The sequence below is a fragment of the Gobio gobio genome (assembly GCF_949357685.1).
Source record: "Gobio gobio genome assembly, chromosome: 17".
NCBI classification, from domain to species: domain Eukaryota; kingdom Metazoa; phylum Chordata; class Actinopteri; order Cypriniformes; family Gobionidae; genus Gobio; species Gobio gobio.
In genome coordinates, this window is record NC_137110.1 from 1,745,851 (window position 1) to 1,763,633 (window position 17,783).

Consider the following 17,783-nt stretch of genomic DNA (forward strand, 5'->3'; position numbering starts at 1 on the left):
CTGAAAAAAAGTACACAGCAGTGAAGGAGTGACACTAAAACATCAAGAGTGTGATATTGACACACCCACTCACACACACACACACACACTTACACACACACACCTATGAAAAACTGAACCTATGAACCACATTTGGAATTTTTAAAAATCACAGCTTCATCAGAATTATATAATTATATAATCCCTAATGCACTTTTCTAGCATTAGGGATGTAAACACACAAAAAAATGAGGGCATGATTCGAGCATGCTAAGGGGTCGTAAAAAAATAATCTTGTGCTCTTCGTTTAAACATGACTATCATAGGAAATTAATGGGAAATCTGCAAAAACACAAATTCACAGAAAAAATCTATTTCTAACAAAACAAAACAAAATCTAAAACTTTATAATAAATAGTCTTTGAGATTTTTTAAATATATATTCAAATCCATTAAAAAAAAAAAAACATTAAATGTGTTCTAAAGAGAACTAGTGAATCCTCAAGCCTCTCCATAGAGACCTCTAGTGGTCACACACATGGTTGCAGGATTTCTTAAATAATTCCAAAAGAGGGCGATAATCTGCCTTCAAAAAAAAATTATTTGAAGGCCTAGTCTCTGTTTTAACCTGAAATACTGCAATAATAAAAAACTAAATTTTTTGTATAATTTTCAATGGCAAAAATAGACCATAATTATTGCATAAATATAAAAAAAAATACCATCAAATCATCTCAAAATACAAAATTAAAAAGAAAAAAATATTATTGAAGAAAAATAAATTGCATTGGTTTTACTGGGGTGGAGGAAGATTCATTTTTAGGTGTCCGGGAAGACGACCAAAGCAGCCCCTAAACCAAGAGCACCAGAGGAGATTTAAAGCTTGTCCTAAAAGTCTCTGAACTGTTTTTCTCTCTCGTTTCTCAGGATGAAAATGAGACGTCACAGGGTTTTCTTGATTTGCACGGTGGGACTGTGTGTGATTTCCTTCCTGCATTACTACAAGGCTCTCCACTACGTGTCCCTGCTGAGGGAGCTGTCTGCGCCCTACCCGAACATCAAATCCTTCATCATGGTCACCGGGTTCTTCTGGAAGGAGGGCACCACTCCGCTCTCCAGTGCGTCCCCTGAGGAAGGGCCCCCGCTGGACCACAGGCCCCGGGCTGGAGGAGGCGGTCTGGAGCTGGACAGCGGACAGGACCCCGAAGCTCCTCAGCCGTGGAAGAGGCCTGAAGATCTGCAGCACCGCAGCTCAGGCACTACAGAGGTAACCAATCTGTTCTTATGACAGAACAAACATAGACCCCGCCCACAACTGCTGACAGACTCTGCCCTATTAGCATAGACCCCGCCCACAACTGCTGACAGACTCTGCCCTATTAGCATAGACCCCGCCCACAACTGCTGACAGACTCTACCCTATTAGCATAGACCCCGCCCACAACTGCTGACAGACTCTGCCCTATCAGCATAGACCCCGCCCACAACTATTGACAGACTCTACCCTATTAGCATAGACCCCGCCCACAACTGCTGACAGACTCTGCCCTATCAGCATAGACCCCGCCCACAACTATTGACAGACTCTACCCTATTAGCATAGACCCCGCCCACAACTGCTGACAGACTCTACCCTATTAGCATAGACCCCGCCCACAACTGCTGACAGACTCTGCCCTATTAGCATAGACCCCGCCCACAACTGCTGACAGACTCTGCCCTATTAGCATAGACCCCGCCCACAACTGCTGACAGACTCTGCCCTATTAGCATAGACCCCGCCCACAACTGCTGACAGACTCTGCCCTATTAGCATAGACCCCGCCCACAACTGCTGACAGACTCTACCCTATTAGCATAGACCCCGCCCACAACTGCTGACAGACTCTGCCCTATTAGCATAGACCCCGCCCACAACTGCTGACAGACTCTACCCTATTAGCATAGACCCCGCCCACAACTGCTGACAGACTCTGCCCTATCAGCATAGACCCCGCCCACAACTGCTGACAGACTCTACCCTATTAGCATAGACCCCGCCCACAACTGCTGACAGACTCTACCCTATTAGCATAGACCCCGCCCACAACTGCTGACAGACTCTGCCCTATTAGCATAGACCCCGCCCACAACTGCTGACAGACTCTGCCCTATTAGCATAGACCCCGCCCATGATAATGAAAGCCAAGCAGTTTTGGCAGAGTATCCGATGTACGAGCTGTATAGGCTCCGCCCTCTTCTGGATAGGGGGAGGAGCAGCAGCTCATTTGCATTTAAAGATACATGCACGGAAAAGGCATGTTTTTCCTTTAATCTCGCCCCTAATGGTGCGTTCACACCGGACGCGAATGATGCGATTCGGGCGAATTATTTACATGTTAAGTCAATGCAAAGACGCGAATAGACATTTTGCGGCGCGAATTGAACGTTTGACGCGTGATTCGCACGAATGCCGCGAATCGCCTGAGTTGAAAAATCTGAAATTTTGGCGGATATTCGCGCCACGTTAACCAATCAGGAGCTTGCTCTAATAGTGACAACAATGAGGAGAAAATCTGTATATTAATATCTGGTTCAGACAATATGATTATCACTGTGATAACATTACATGACATGAAACACAACCCAGTCTCTTTTTGTTAAATGCAAGTTTATGTTTGATCAATAATAAAAAAGTATAAGTAAAAGGTATAATAAGCTAAACATGAAATAAAGCAAACAATTCAGTCAAACATTCAAAGTCAGAGCTAGTCGGCTACAACGCTAACATTAAATAGCCACTTCACACACACCAGATCACATGTTCAGCTCCACACACACCAGATCACATGTTCAACTCCACACACACCAGATCACATGTTCAGCTCCACACACACCAGATCACATGTTCAACTCCACACACACCAGATCACATGTTCAACTCCACACACACCAGATCACATGTTCAGCTCCACACACACCAGGTCACATGTTCAGCTCCACACACACCAGATCACATGTTCAGCTCCACACACACACCAGATCACATGTTCAACTCCACACACACCAGATCACATGTTCAACTCAACACACACCAGATCACATGTTCAACTCCACACACACCAGATCACATGTTCAGCTCCACACACACACCAGATCACATGTTCAACTCCACACACACCAGATCACATGTTCAACTCCACACACACCAGATCACATGTTCAACTCAACACACACCAGATCACATGTTCAACTCCACACACACACCAGATCACATGTTCAACTCCACACACACCAGATCACATGTTCAACTCAACACACACCAGATCACATGTTCAACTCCACACACACCAGATCACATGTTCAACTCCACACACACCAGATCACATGTTCAACTCCACACACACCAGATCACATGTTCAACTCCACACACACCAGATCACATGTTCAACTCCACACACACCAGATCACATGTTCAGCTCCACACACACCAGATCACATGTTCAGCTCCACACACACCAGATCACATGTTCAGCTCCACACACACACCAGATCACATGTTCAACTCCACACACACCAGATCACATGTTCAACTCCACACACACCAGATCACATGTTCAGCTCCACACACACCAGATCACATGTTCAACTCCACACACACCAGATCACATGATCAACTCCACACACACACCAGATCACATGATCAACTCCACACACACCAGATCACATGTTCAACTCCACACACACCAGATCACATGTTCAGCTCCACACACACCAGATCACATGTTCAGCTCCACACACACACCAGATCACATGTTCAACTCCACACACACCAGATCACATGTTCAACTCCACACACACCAGATCACATGTTCAGCTCCACACACACCAGATCACATGTTCAACTCCACACACACCAGATCACATGATCAACTCCACACACACACCAGATCACATGATCAACTCCACACACACCAGATCACATGTTCAACTCCACACACACCAGATCACATGTTCAGCTCCACACACACCAGATCACATGTTCAGCTCCACACACACCAGATCACATGATCAACTCCACACACACCAGATCACATGATCAACTCCACACACACCAGATCACATGTTCAGCTCCACACACACCAGATCACATGTTCAGCTCCACACACACCAGATCACATGATCAACTCCACACACACCAGATCACATGTTCAACTCCACACACACCAGATCACATGTTCAGCTCCACACACACCAGATCACATGTTCAGCTCCACACACACCAGATCACATGTTCAGCTCCACACACACACCAGATCACATGTTCAACTCCACACACACCAGATCACATGATCAACTCCACACACACACCAGATCACATGATCAACTCCACACACACCAGATCACATGATCAACTCCACACACACCAGATCACATGTTCAACTCCACACACACCAGATCACATGTTCAACTCCACACACACCAGATCACATGTTCAGCTCCACACACACCAGATCACATGTTCAACTCCACACACACCAGATCACATGATCAACTCCACACACACACCAGATCACATGATGAACTCCACACACACCAGATCACATGTTCAACTCCACACACACCAGATCACATGTTCAGCTCCACACACACCAGATCACATGTTCAGCTCCACACACACCAGATCACATGTTCAGCTCCACACACACCAGATCACATGATCAACTCCACACACACCAGATCACATGATCAACTCCACACACACCAGATCACATGTTCAGCTCCACACACACCAGATCACATGTTCAGCTCCACACACACCAGATCACATGTTCAACTCCACACACACCAGATCACATGTTCAGCTCCACACACACCAGATCACATGTTCAGCTCCACACACACCAGATCACATGTTCAGCTCCACACACACCAGATCACATGTTCAGCTCCACACACACCAGATCACATGATCAACTCCACACACACCAGATCACATGATCAACTCCACACACACCAGATCACATGTTCAGCTCCACACACACCAGATCACATGTTCAGCTCCACACACACCAGATCACATGTTCAGCTCCACACACACCAGATCACATGTTCAGCTCCACACACACCAGATCACATGATCAACTCCACACACACCAGATCACATGTTCAACTCCACACACACCAGATCACATGTTCAGCTCCACACACACCAGATCACATGTTCAGCTCCACACACACCAGATCACATGTTCAGCTCCACACACACCAGATCACATGTTCAGCTCCACACACACCAGATCACATGATCAACTCCACACACACCAGATCACATGATCAACTCCACACACACCAGATCACATGTTCAGCTCCACACACACCAGATCACATGATCAACTCCACACACACCAGATCACATGTTCAACTCCACACACACCAGATCACATGTTCAGCTCCACACACACCAGATCACATGTTCAGCTCCACACACACCAGATCACATGTTCAGCTCCACACACACCAGATCACATGTTCAGCTCCACACACACCAGATCACATGTTCAGCTCCACACACACACCAGATCACATGATCAACTCCACACACACCAGATCACATGTTCAGCTCCACACACACCAGATCACATGATCAACTCCACACACACCAGATCACATGTTCAACTCCACACACACCAGATCACATGTTCAGCTCCACACACACCAGATCACATGTTCAGCTCCACACACACCAGATCACATGATCAACTCCACACACACCAGATCACATGTTCAACTCAACACACACCAGATCACATGTTCAGCTCCACACACACCAGATCACATGTTCAGCTCCACACACACCAGATCACATGATCAACTCCACACACACCAGATCACATGATCAACTCCACACACACCAGATCACATGTTCAGCTCCACACACACCAGATCACATGTTCAACTCCACACACACCAGATCACATGTTCAGCTCCACACACACCAGATCACATGTTCAGCTCCACACACACCAGATCACATGTTCAACTCCACACACACCAGATCACATGTTCAGCTCCACACACACCAGATCACATGTTCAGCTCCACACACACCAGATCACATGATCAACTCCACACACACACCAGATCACATGATCAACTCCACACACACCAGATCACATGTTCAACTCCACACACACCAGATCACATGTTCAGCTCCACACACACCAGATCACATGTTCAGCTCCACACACACCAGATCACATGTTCAGCTCCACACACACCAGATCACATGATCAACTCCACACACACCAGATCACATGATCAACTCCACACACACCAGATCACATGTTCAGCTCCACACACACCAGATCACATGTTCAGCTCCACACACACCAGATCACATGATCAACTCCACACACACCAGATCACATGATCAACTCCACACACACCAGATCACATGATCAACTCCACACACACCAGATCACATGTTCAGCTCCACACACACCAGATCACATGTTCAGCTCCACACACACCAGATCACATGATCAACTCCACACACACCAGATCACATGTTCAGCTCCACACACACCAGATCACATGTGCAACTCCACACACACCAGATCACATGTTCAACTCCACACACACCAGATCACATGATCAACTCCACACACACCAGATCACATGATCAACTCCACACACACCAGATCACATGATCAACTCCACACACACCAGATCACATGTTCAACTCCACACACACCAGATCACATGTTCAACTCCACACACACCAGATCACATGTTCAGCTCCACACACACCAGATCACATGTTCAACTCCACACACACCAGATCACATGTTCAACTCCACACACACCAGATCACATGTTCAACTCCACACACACCAGATCACATGTTCAACTCCACACACACCAGATCACATGTTCAGCTCCACACACACCAGATCACATGTTCAACTCCACACACACCAGATCACATGTTCAACTCCACACACACCAGATCACATGATCAACTCCACACACACCAGATCACATGTTCAACTCCACACACACCAGATCACATGATCAACTCCACACACACCAGATCACATGATCAACTCCACACACACCAGATCACATGTTCAACTCCACACACACCAGATCACGTTCAACTCCACACACACCAGATCACATGTTCAACTCCACACACACCAGATCACATGATCAACTCCACACACACCAGATCACATGTTCAACTCCACACACACCAGATCACATGATCAACTCCACACACACCAGATCACATGATCAACTCCACACACACACCAGATCACATGTTCAACTCCACACACACCAGGGGCACGTTCAACGCTCAAACCGGTGCGCAACGTTTTGCTACGGTTTCCGGTTGAACGTCATGTTTCCTGGAAACGGTGCGCACCGGTGTGCAACGGGTTTGAGATGCGTTTTTTCTCGTTTGGTGGGTGTGTCAAATATGTCAGTCCAATCAGCGGCAAAATGTATATAAACCACGCGGTATTAAAGAGACAGCTCACACAATGGAAGTAAAGTTGTTTAATGTGTCCGCTGGTATTAGAAGACATGATTGTCGTAAGAGTTTTATAGTAGGCTAATATATATATATATAAATCAACATTATGATGTATTTATTTATATCTTTAGCTTAATTGCAAAGCAAGTTTATACCAAATTTCATATATGTAATTAAGTGCTTGACATAAAGTGAGAAAGAAAATACAAGCTATTAAAAAAGTACGAACTAGAAATAAAATGATTTAAATTAGAATTGATTACCAGGAGATAAAAAAGTTAAATACATAGGATTGGGGTGTTGTCATTTATTCTTGACGGCAAGGGCAGTGATTGCATGTATTTTGCAGTATTAAACACGTATTTATATCGATTTTATCAGGCTCCGAAAATTCCTCAAAAAGAACACAAAGAATGGCCTTCTCGGCTGCCATAGTTACAACTCTTGCGTCAACAGAACAGGGTGTTCAACGCAGCACCGTTTCCGTTTAAAAAACGTTTTGCAACGTTTTGTCGGGGCTGAACGCAGCCCAGATCACATTCAACTCCACACACACCAGATCACATGATCAACTCCACACACAACAGATCACATGTTCAGAGAGGAGCTCTCTTTAGAAACCACAGATTTGAGCTTTAAACAACTACATTATCGCCTGAAAAAGTCTTAAAACTACGTTTTGTCACATTAACAGTAGATTTTAACAAAAAAGACATTTCACAACGAGACGAGCCGTTGGCAGAAGCCCCGCCCATGAGGTGATGTCACACGCGAATGAAGCGAGTAACCTAAAAATGTTCAAGCGTCCAACTTTGCGTGAATAGCACGATTTATTCGAGTAATTCGCGTCCGGTGTGAACGCACCATCAGAGTCAGTGAAAGTCTGCTGAGTCTGCCCATGATAATGAAAGCCAAACAGCTCCACCCTCTTCTGGATAGGGGGAGGAGCAGCAGCTCATTTGCATTTAAAGATACATGCACGTAAAAAAAAGGCATGTTTTTCCTTCAACTCGCCCTTAAGAGCCAGTGAAACTTTGAGATTCTGAGTCTTCTCATGGTGCTTGTTCTCCATTATTCAGGTTCATAAGGGAGGTTTGGTCCCCTGGCAGCCCAGCAGTCCGACCGAGCAGAAGCCCGACCCGCAGAGAGACGCCGCCGTCAGAGTCGCGGCCAACAAGCTTCAGCCGGGCCACGCGTCCACTCCAGACCCGCTGCGATCCCTGGGCGACCTGCACCGCCGCACTCACCTCCTCCAGGAGGACCGCACCCCTTATTTCGTCCGCACCAAAGCGGGCGCTCTGTGCTTCCGTCAGGGCACGGAGATGGCACCGGCGAAAGATGAGGCGGTGAAAGCGAGACCCAGCATTGCTGGAATGGGCCAGCGGAGGATCCTACAGAAGCCTACAAAATCGGTGGAAGAGTCCGGTCCTGCAAGAGGGAAGCCGAAGCGGGGCAAGCGGCTGGTGAAGTGTGTTTGTCGGCCAGGGTGGCACGGTCCGTATTGTGGCGTGCCCACCATGGTCTACCACTCCAACCTGCCCACGAAAGAGCGGCTGACCCCCCGCGAGACGCCCCGCCGCGTCATAAACGCCATTAACGTGAACCACGAGTTCGACCTGTTGCATGTGCGCTTCCGCGAGCTCATCCGGGCCGTGGATCTCTTCCTCGTGTGCGAGTCCAACTTCACGGCGTACGGGGAACGGCGTCCGCTGAGGTTCCTCAATATGCTCCTCAATGGAACCTATGACTACGTGCGCCACAAGATCCTCTACGTCTTCCTGGACCATTTCCCCGACGGCGGCCGGCAGGACGGATGGATCGCGGACGACTACCTGCGCACGTTCCTGACTCGCGACGGGATATCTCGGATCGCGGCCTTACGATCCGACGACGTTTTCCTCATCAACGATGCGGACGAAATTCCAGCTCAGGAAGGAGTGCTTTTCCTTAAGCTTTTCGACGGCTGGACGGAGCCCTTCGCCATCCACATGCGGAAATCCCTGTATGGGTTCTTCTGGAAGCAGCTGGGCTCCCTCGAGGTGGTGTCCGGGTGCACCATCGGGATGCTGAGGGACGTCTACGACAACGATGGGATTCGTCTTCGGCGTCGGGAATACTACACAATGCCGGGTTTCCGGAAGTACGAGAACGACACCGGACACATCTTGGTGCAGTGGTCAATTGGAAGTCCGTTCCATTTCGCAGGCTGGCACTGCTCCTGGTGTTTCTCGCCAGAGGGAATTCACTTTAAACTCATTTCGGCCCAGAACGGCGACTTTCCTCGCTGGGGCGACTACGAGGACAAGCGGGATCTCAACTACATCCGGGAGCTGATCCGAACGGGCGGCTGGTTTGACGGCTCTGTGCAGGAATACCCCCCCTCGGACCCTAAGGAACATATGTACGCTCCCAAATACATGTTGGATAATTACGTTCACTACCGCTACTTGTTGGAGAACCCTTATGCCAAGCCAGGAGGCGCATAGAAGCGCATCAAATGTTCGGGAGAGAGTAGACCGCCGCCCTCTTTCCTCTCATTGGTCAAGACTCTCCGCCCCACCCAACGCCGTCCAATGGCACGTGAACAGGCCTTGTTGCAGAGAACAACAGAAAACCTTGCCGATGTTTACGTGAGAGACTCTGCGCCTCCTGTGTTCACTGTACATGACTGAGTGTGTGTGTGTGTGTGAGAGAGAGCGAATGTGTGTGTGTGTGTTGGTGCACAGACTTTCTTGCCTGCACTTCAGATTCAAAAAAAGAAAAACCTCATTGCACAAATGCCACATTTTTGGGTTTGTTGACAGCTTGTAAATTCCTCCAAACTCAAAACGTCTTTTTCCTCGGTCAGAAAAAAATTGTGTTTCATTGTGAACTGTTCTGAATGAGTTTGTAGACCAGAGAGAGAGAGAGAGAGAGAGAGAGAGAGAGGGAGGGAGGGAGAAAGAGATCATTTGTTTGAGCTCTTCTAATGGAGCTGATATGTGAGATTGTACCGAGAGAGGTCCGCTCAGACAGAGCACAAACGAGCTTCCTGTTTGAGAAATCCTTGCGGAAAATGTCCTAAAGCTGGAAAATGAGCTGTTTTCAACAACAACAAAATAAGCCGTTCAGTCTGAGATAATGGGAACCTCCCATATTGTGCACAAGAACGAGAAGACGCCGGATAAAATAAGACAGACATAGGCTCTGTTCTAAACTAGTGAAGCAGCATTTAAAGGGTCATCACAAACACACACACACACACACACACACACACTTGTGTTAATCTTGAGTATCTATAGAGTAGTGTTGATCCTTCATATCTCCCAAGAGTCTTTAGTTTATCATATTTATATATTACTGATTCTTTCTGAACACAGCCGAGCTCGTGGAGGCGTGCAGTGGGTGGAGCTAAAGACACACACACACACACACACACTATACGTTGGGGTTGTTCACATTATATGCACTTACGTGCCGATTGCCAAAAAAAACACACACATTTGGTCAGTTTCAAACTCACACACACACGCACACCGCCTGCGGTTTCCACTCATCACCGGGAACAAACACACACACACACACGTTTGTTTTTGTGAAATGTGAGGACATTCCATAGGCGTAATGGTTTTTATACCGTACAAACCGTATTTTCTATCCCCTTACACTGCCCCTAAACCTACCCATCTCACACACACACACACACACTGCCCCTGCCCCTAAACCTACCCATCACTCACACACACACACACACACACACACACACACACTGCCCCTGCCCCTAAACCTACCCATCACACACACACACACACACACATACACACACACTGCCCCTAAACCTACCCATCACACACACACACACACACACACACACACACACACACACACACACACACACACACACACTGCCCCTAAACCTACCCATCACACACACACACACACACACACACACACACACACACACACACACACACACTGCCCCTGCCCCTAAACCTACCCATCACACACACACACACACACACTGCCCCTAACCCTCACAGGAGACTGTGCAGTTCACTTTCTGTGAAAAAAAACTTGTTCTGTATGATTTATAAGCATTTTGAAAAGTGAGGACATGGGGAACGTCCTCATATTTCACCCTCTTTTTGTAATACCCATGTCATTATACACATTTGTGTCCTGATATTTCACAAAAACATGCCCACACACACACACACACACACACACACACACACACACACTTGCAGAACTCTAGAAACACAAACTGCATCCAGTGTTCCCTTAATGCTGAGTTATTTGTGAAGCTGAACAAGCTGATCTTTCCCTCACACACACACACACACACACACACACACTTAATTAGTGACATTGTTGATCTCGTGTCTAAAAACACAACACCAGCGCCACCAATGGCTCCCGTTACCCGAACCAAGCTCGACGATGTGTGTGTGTGTGTGTGTGTGTTTAATGGAATTCACACTCGTCAAAACACTTTCAATTTCGCGATGGATGGAAGATGATAAACGTAATTCTTCACCACTGAATTGATTTGTTTGTCGAATTTAAGGCCGTTATCAAAAATCACTCCCAAATTTTAAAAAAAGTGCCACGTTGGAATTGACCGTTTCGCAAAGACCCGCCCCTTTTAGTTACTGTTGCTATATCCGACAAGCCATGGCGCTCTCACACCACACACACACACACACACTTTCTCACGTAGAGAAAATACATCGCGGAGCAAAGAGGACACGGACAACACGCCGACACACAGGACAGAGCAGTTACTTTTGATATGAAACAAAGTCTCAACGTTGAAATTTAAGAGTTTTGTGGCTCTTTAGTGTGTCTCTGCTCGTGAACTGATTATCTCTTCCTTCTAGTTCATTGATAAACATGACATAAACAAGAATGAACACTAAAAGTAACCGGTTTCAACCGCGGAGAGACGTCAGTACACACCGTTTTTCCACCAACGTTAATCTACCGACTGCTTTGTCGGACAAAACGGCAGATTCGACGATGTGATTGGTCAGATCGCCTGTCAATCAAACTTGCGACGAAGGCTGAATTCACACTCGTCTTTCGGTGAACGTTAAGCCCCGCCTTCTTTAATCTGATCAGTCATAATTTTTGACTTTGAGCGACCAGTAGACCAGCCTAAAAATGTACAGTCGGCCATCTTAACAACAAACGTGTGTAATGGAGATCAGCATTAAGACATGTCAAATATTGCGGGGGACAAATTGTCCATTTCCAATTATTGGGGGGATTTGTCCCCTTCAATGCCTATGGTGGTTACGACCCGGGGTCCAAGAGCACCAGAATTGCGCAGTTACCTGAGCGTCATGCTATGAATCTGCCATTGTTAATGCTTCATAATGAACTGGGATCAGCTCACTGTGTTTTGGAACAGAGCCATGTAGAGTTTGGTGGTCTTGGCTCTCGTGTTTTAATTTTAATTGAGAACAGGAAACAGTTTCTTATGAAATCCCGTGCTGGAAATCCCCCCGTTCTCATCGCATTAGAGATGTGTGGGGAATTACGTTTACACAGCGGCATTAGAGATCTGAGGATTTACTGATAATTCTGTCATTTAATGACTTTCTCTTCTGGGGCTGCTAGAGTCAACATTAAAACAGCGACTCTCTTCGTTCATGTCGCCGCTCTTTTTCTGAAGAAATCAAGTCCCATTCTACAGTTATTCTTCATCGTTTCATGTTGACTTTAGGCTTCAATGGTCAGCCATAAACACTCCCCTAGACAAGCGATTAAAGTAGTCGAGGGAATCATTATCTCTGTGTCAGACGCTGCTAAAAACAGATCTTCGGACATGTGACCCTGGAGCTCAACAACAGTCGTGATCTCACGGGTTTATCTGTGCCAATAGCCAACATTACATCATATGGGTCAAAATTATACATTTTCTTTTATGCCAAAAATCATCAGGATATTAAGATCATGTTGCATGAAGATATTTAGTAAATGTCCGTAAATATATCAAAAAAGTAGTAATTTGCATTGCTAAGGACTTCATTTGGACAACCTTATGGAGATTTTCTCAATATTTAGAGTTTTTTACACCATCAGATTCCAGATTTTCAAATAGTTCGGCTAAATATTGTCCCTAACACACCACACATCAATGGAAAGATTATTTATTCAGAAAATTGACCCGTATTTTGTGACATTTAGGAACTATCTGAGGGTTTAAAACACTGCCACCAGTGCAATAAACATCACCAGAACTAACAAATGACTTCTTCTCACTAGTGGCCGTGTGAAAGGTCATTCGGCTGTGAAACTATAGTGTCTGCTGTGCAGCGGCACATTGTAAACAACCTAAAGATAGAAAGAGCGTTAGATGTCCTGAAGACATAACAGATCTCCGCTGACAGGTGCTCGATCTCCGTCCACATGCGTTTATAGGATCTCAGACGCTCATTCCAGCCTTGAGAGGAGCACGGACGTCTCCCAATCTGTGTGAATTTGGCATATTGACCTTTATTCCCGTGACCTCTAGTGAGGCAATCGCATCAGATTGTTATCCTGAAACACTGGTGTCATTCGCCCTGGATCTGTTCACGTCTGCATATCAAGTACAGGGTTCCCACTCGTCCTGGAAAACCTGGAAAATTGATAAACCATAATAATGCAAAATTAGAGAAAATGTCCTGAAAAAACGTTTTTAAAGTCAAAAATAAAGAGTTTATCACTGGCCCAAAACAATTACCGTTGGTTGCAGAAACTTTTTATCTCACAACACACGCCTCGCGAGGACTTTTATTATCCCACAGTCGCGGCGCTCATGAGTGTGAGGTAAAGCAGTTACTGCAGTCGCTCATTCTAACAGTGGCTGTGTTTAAGGACTTAAGCCTAGTTTATGCTTTGGCCTTTATACTCCACTGACTGCGCTCGCTCCTCCCCAAACGCACGAGGACTTTATACTCGACACGCTCGCCGTTGTGCTGTTCTTTTAAGCGACTCGGAGTAATAGTTCTATAAACCATCAGGAAACAGAGATGAGAAGAAAGCTAATGTACACAGGTGATGATATTTAATTTAGTAGGCCTACACTTCACCAAAAATCACAATACAAAAGAATCGTGTTGACATTATTACTTGTGACACTAGAACAAAATGTAGTTACACATGTATACAACTAAAATAACCCCAACCCCAACTAAAATAACCCCAACCCCAACTAAAATAACCTCAACCCCAACTAAAATAACCCCAACCCCAACTAAAATAACCTCAACCCCAACTAAAATAACCTCAACCCCAACTAAAATAACCTCAACCCCAACTAAAATAACCCCAACTAAAATAACCTCAACCCCAACTAAAATAACCCCAACCCCAACTAAAATAACCTCAACCCCAACTAAAATAACCTCAACCCCAACTAAAATAACCTCAACCCCAACTAAAATAACCCCAACTAAAATAACCTCAACCCCAACTAAAATAACCCCAACCCCAACTAAAATAACCTCAACCCCAACTAAAATAACCCCAACTAAAATAACCTCAACCCCAACTAAAATAACCTCAACCCCAACTAAAATAACCCCAACCCCAACTAAAATAACCCCAACCCCAACTAAAATAACCCCAACCCCAACTAAAATAACCCTAACCCCAACCCCAACTAAAATAACCTCAACCCCAACTAAAATAACCCTAACCCCAACCCCAACTAAAATAACCTCAACCCCAACTAAAATAACCTCAACCCCAACTAAAATAACCCCAACCCCAACTAAAATAACCTCAACCCCAACTAAAATAACGATCTCTTAGACATTTCCTAATTTAACTAAACATTTTCATTTCATGAACGTTCTTATTAAACATGGATCTTTATTTTCATTAAAAGGGCTTATTTATGCTTTTGTAGGCTCATTTTAAGCAACTAATTTGTTTGTGTAAACTGTGTGCCGGTGATGAGACGTCATGCTCGGCTAGATTCGCCTAGAACTCGTGCATCTTCGGATGCGGAGTCGCGCGAAAAGTAAAAAAAAGGCAATGCACATCGCCAAGCGAAATGGGGTCTGGCGCACACTACCGCCCACAACCGCCACACTCTGCGATGATGTCATTTTTGCCGCGTGTACCCTCGCACTCGTGCGGACGCGTTGAGTATAAACAAGGCTTTAATCTGGACTGAAGGACCTTGGCGTATTATTGCATTATTATGATATGACAATGATGAAAGTGCGTCTATTGCGCTTCAAAGCTCGCTTTATACACGCGTCCAATTCGCTTTGGATTCAAAATGTTCAAGCGTCCAACTAGACGCAATAGAAGCGAATTTGACACTCGATTCACATTCGGTGTGAACGCAGCATTAGGGTGCTTTCACACCTGTCTCATTTAGTTCGGTTGAATCGTACTAGAGTTGGTTTTCCCCTTTGGTGCGGTTCGTTTGGTCAGATGTGAAAGCAGCAATCGCACTCGGGTGCGCACCAAAAGCGGACTGCAAAAAGTACTGATCATTTTTGGACTAAACCAGCTGCCGTAGTCAGCCTCGCTGTGCATTATGGGATGAGGAAGTGTTTGTTGACAGTTTGCACTTTAGCCTGGCAGATCTTGGGAGTAGTGAGGAGGTGCGGAGCCTCATAGAAATTTGGTCTGATGACCATATTAGGTCCCAACTTTCGAAAACTCCGCTTGAATTGACGAGCGATGCGCGATCTCCGTTTGCAGTGCATTAGAACGTTGTTTTCAAGCCACATCCGCGCTTCATTATAGAAATGTATTGTTTGCATATTGTTGGGGTAACAGCTTAGGACCCAGGACCAGTAGTGAAAAATGAAGACCAAGAGTCAAGAGTTCGATTAATTAAAGAAACATTTACTGAAGAATAGTTTGCAGTTTCATCAGCAGAAGCAGCTTCAAGTCTCACAAGGAGTTTGTTCCCTCTAACAGTCTCCCCGCCTCCGCCTATCGCACATATAATTTCTGAACAGTTGTACCATTTTCAAGGTCTAACCACGTCATTATTGCCATGTGGAATGATTCTGATTGGCAGAGAAACTGTAAATTTCCACACAATGATAGATAGCAGAGCATATCACTAAACTAGGTAGACTAGTTGTCGCCCCATCACTAGAATTAGATCATTGTTGACCTCGGAGGTTGCAGAAAGGCGCCTTTAAGTCTGGTGTTGTGTGCAGAAAATGTCCAGCCTGCACAGATCATGCAACGCACACACACACAAAAGCTCCCTAGAATCACAGCTTTCCCAAGGTTGGAGAGTCTTAACTACATATCAACAAAACACTTCACCAAAACATGCTGATAACATGTGCTTTTCTCTCAGTGAGAGGCAGACAATAGTACAATTGTATTCATACAATTCTTTAGGGTTTCAGTAAAAGGAAATAAAATAAAATGAAAGACAAATCCATATTTAATCTCTGGAAGCCATCACCACTCCAAATACAAACTTTAGAAAACATAAAGGAAGAAACAATCATTGGTCCTATTGATTAAAGCAAAACTATAACTGGAAAGAATCATTAAAAACATAATAATTATATAGGAGGATGAACATATTTTTGATTATAAATTTAATTTGGATATATACTATTATATTGAAGCGGTAGTGGATTTCAGAATCCACCTTCCAATATTGTGGTGTATACAAACAATGTAATAGATTATGGCCAGGGATAAAACCAGCCGCGCAGTCGCAGTTTAGGAAATACGCCATGGCCAATGGGTGATGTGGATGTTGTCATGTGACTGCATTTTGGTTCGTTTCAACTGGTTCGGACCAAAGCAATCAGTGTGGTGTGAAAAGGAACCAAAAAAGCTGAAAAATGCTACAATGTTTAATTGTTTGCCCTTGGTTCGGACCAAATGAACCGGACTAGAGATGTGAAAGCACCCTTAGAGAGCAATATATATTACTTTAGGACTTTTATTCTCGCTGTAGTAAAATTAAAAATGTCCTGGAAAAGAGTGGGAACCCTTTATTAATGGCCTTATGAAACTCTGGAGAATCTGAGACATGAGTTGGTCTTTTACCGCTTGCTTTGGTTTGTGTTGCTCAGTTGATTCAGGAGATGATCTCTCTCTCTTTCTCTCTCTCTCTCTCAGATAACAAACATTCACTGTTTTGGTCTTTTTTTGTTTTGTGTTGTTTGCTGTTGTAAATGTTGTTGCTGTTTACATTTATTTATCTAATTTATTACTATCCTGTTTCTGTGTACAAAAGGGAAGATCGTCAGTCAGAGGAGAGAGATGCTGCAAGTTCTTCTCTGACTCGGAATGAAAGACTGAAACGTCTCTCTCC

The 17,783-nt window shown here is 45.2% G+C and overlaps 1 protein-coding gene across 1 annotated transcript in view; it reads left to right on the forward strand.

Moving 5' to 3' along the window:
• The window catches only part of mgat3b (beta-1,4-mannosyl-glycoprotein 4-beta-N-acetylglucosaminyltransferase b), a 56,380-nt gene extending 45,414 nt beyond the window's left edge, over positions 1-10,966 (forward strand). The window contains exons 2-3 of the mRNA XM_079841890.1: positions 907-1,246; positions 8,581-10,966. Coding sequence (XP_079698016.1) covers positions 908-1,246; positions 8,581-9,987 — 1,746 coding nt within the window. The 5' untranslated portion in view covers position 907 and the 3' untranslated portion in view covers positions 9,988-10,966. The remainder of the gene's footprint in view (positions 1-906; positions 1,247-8,580) is intronic.
• The last annotated feature ends 6,817 nt before the right edge of the window (positions 10,967-17,783 follow it).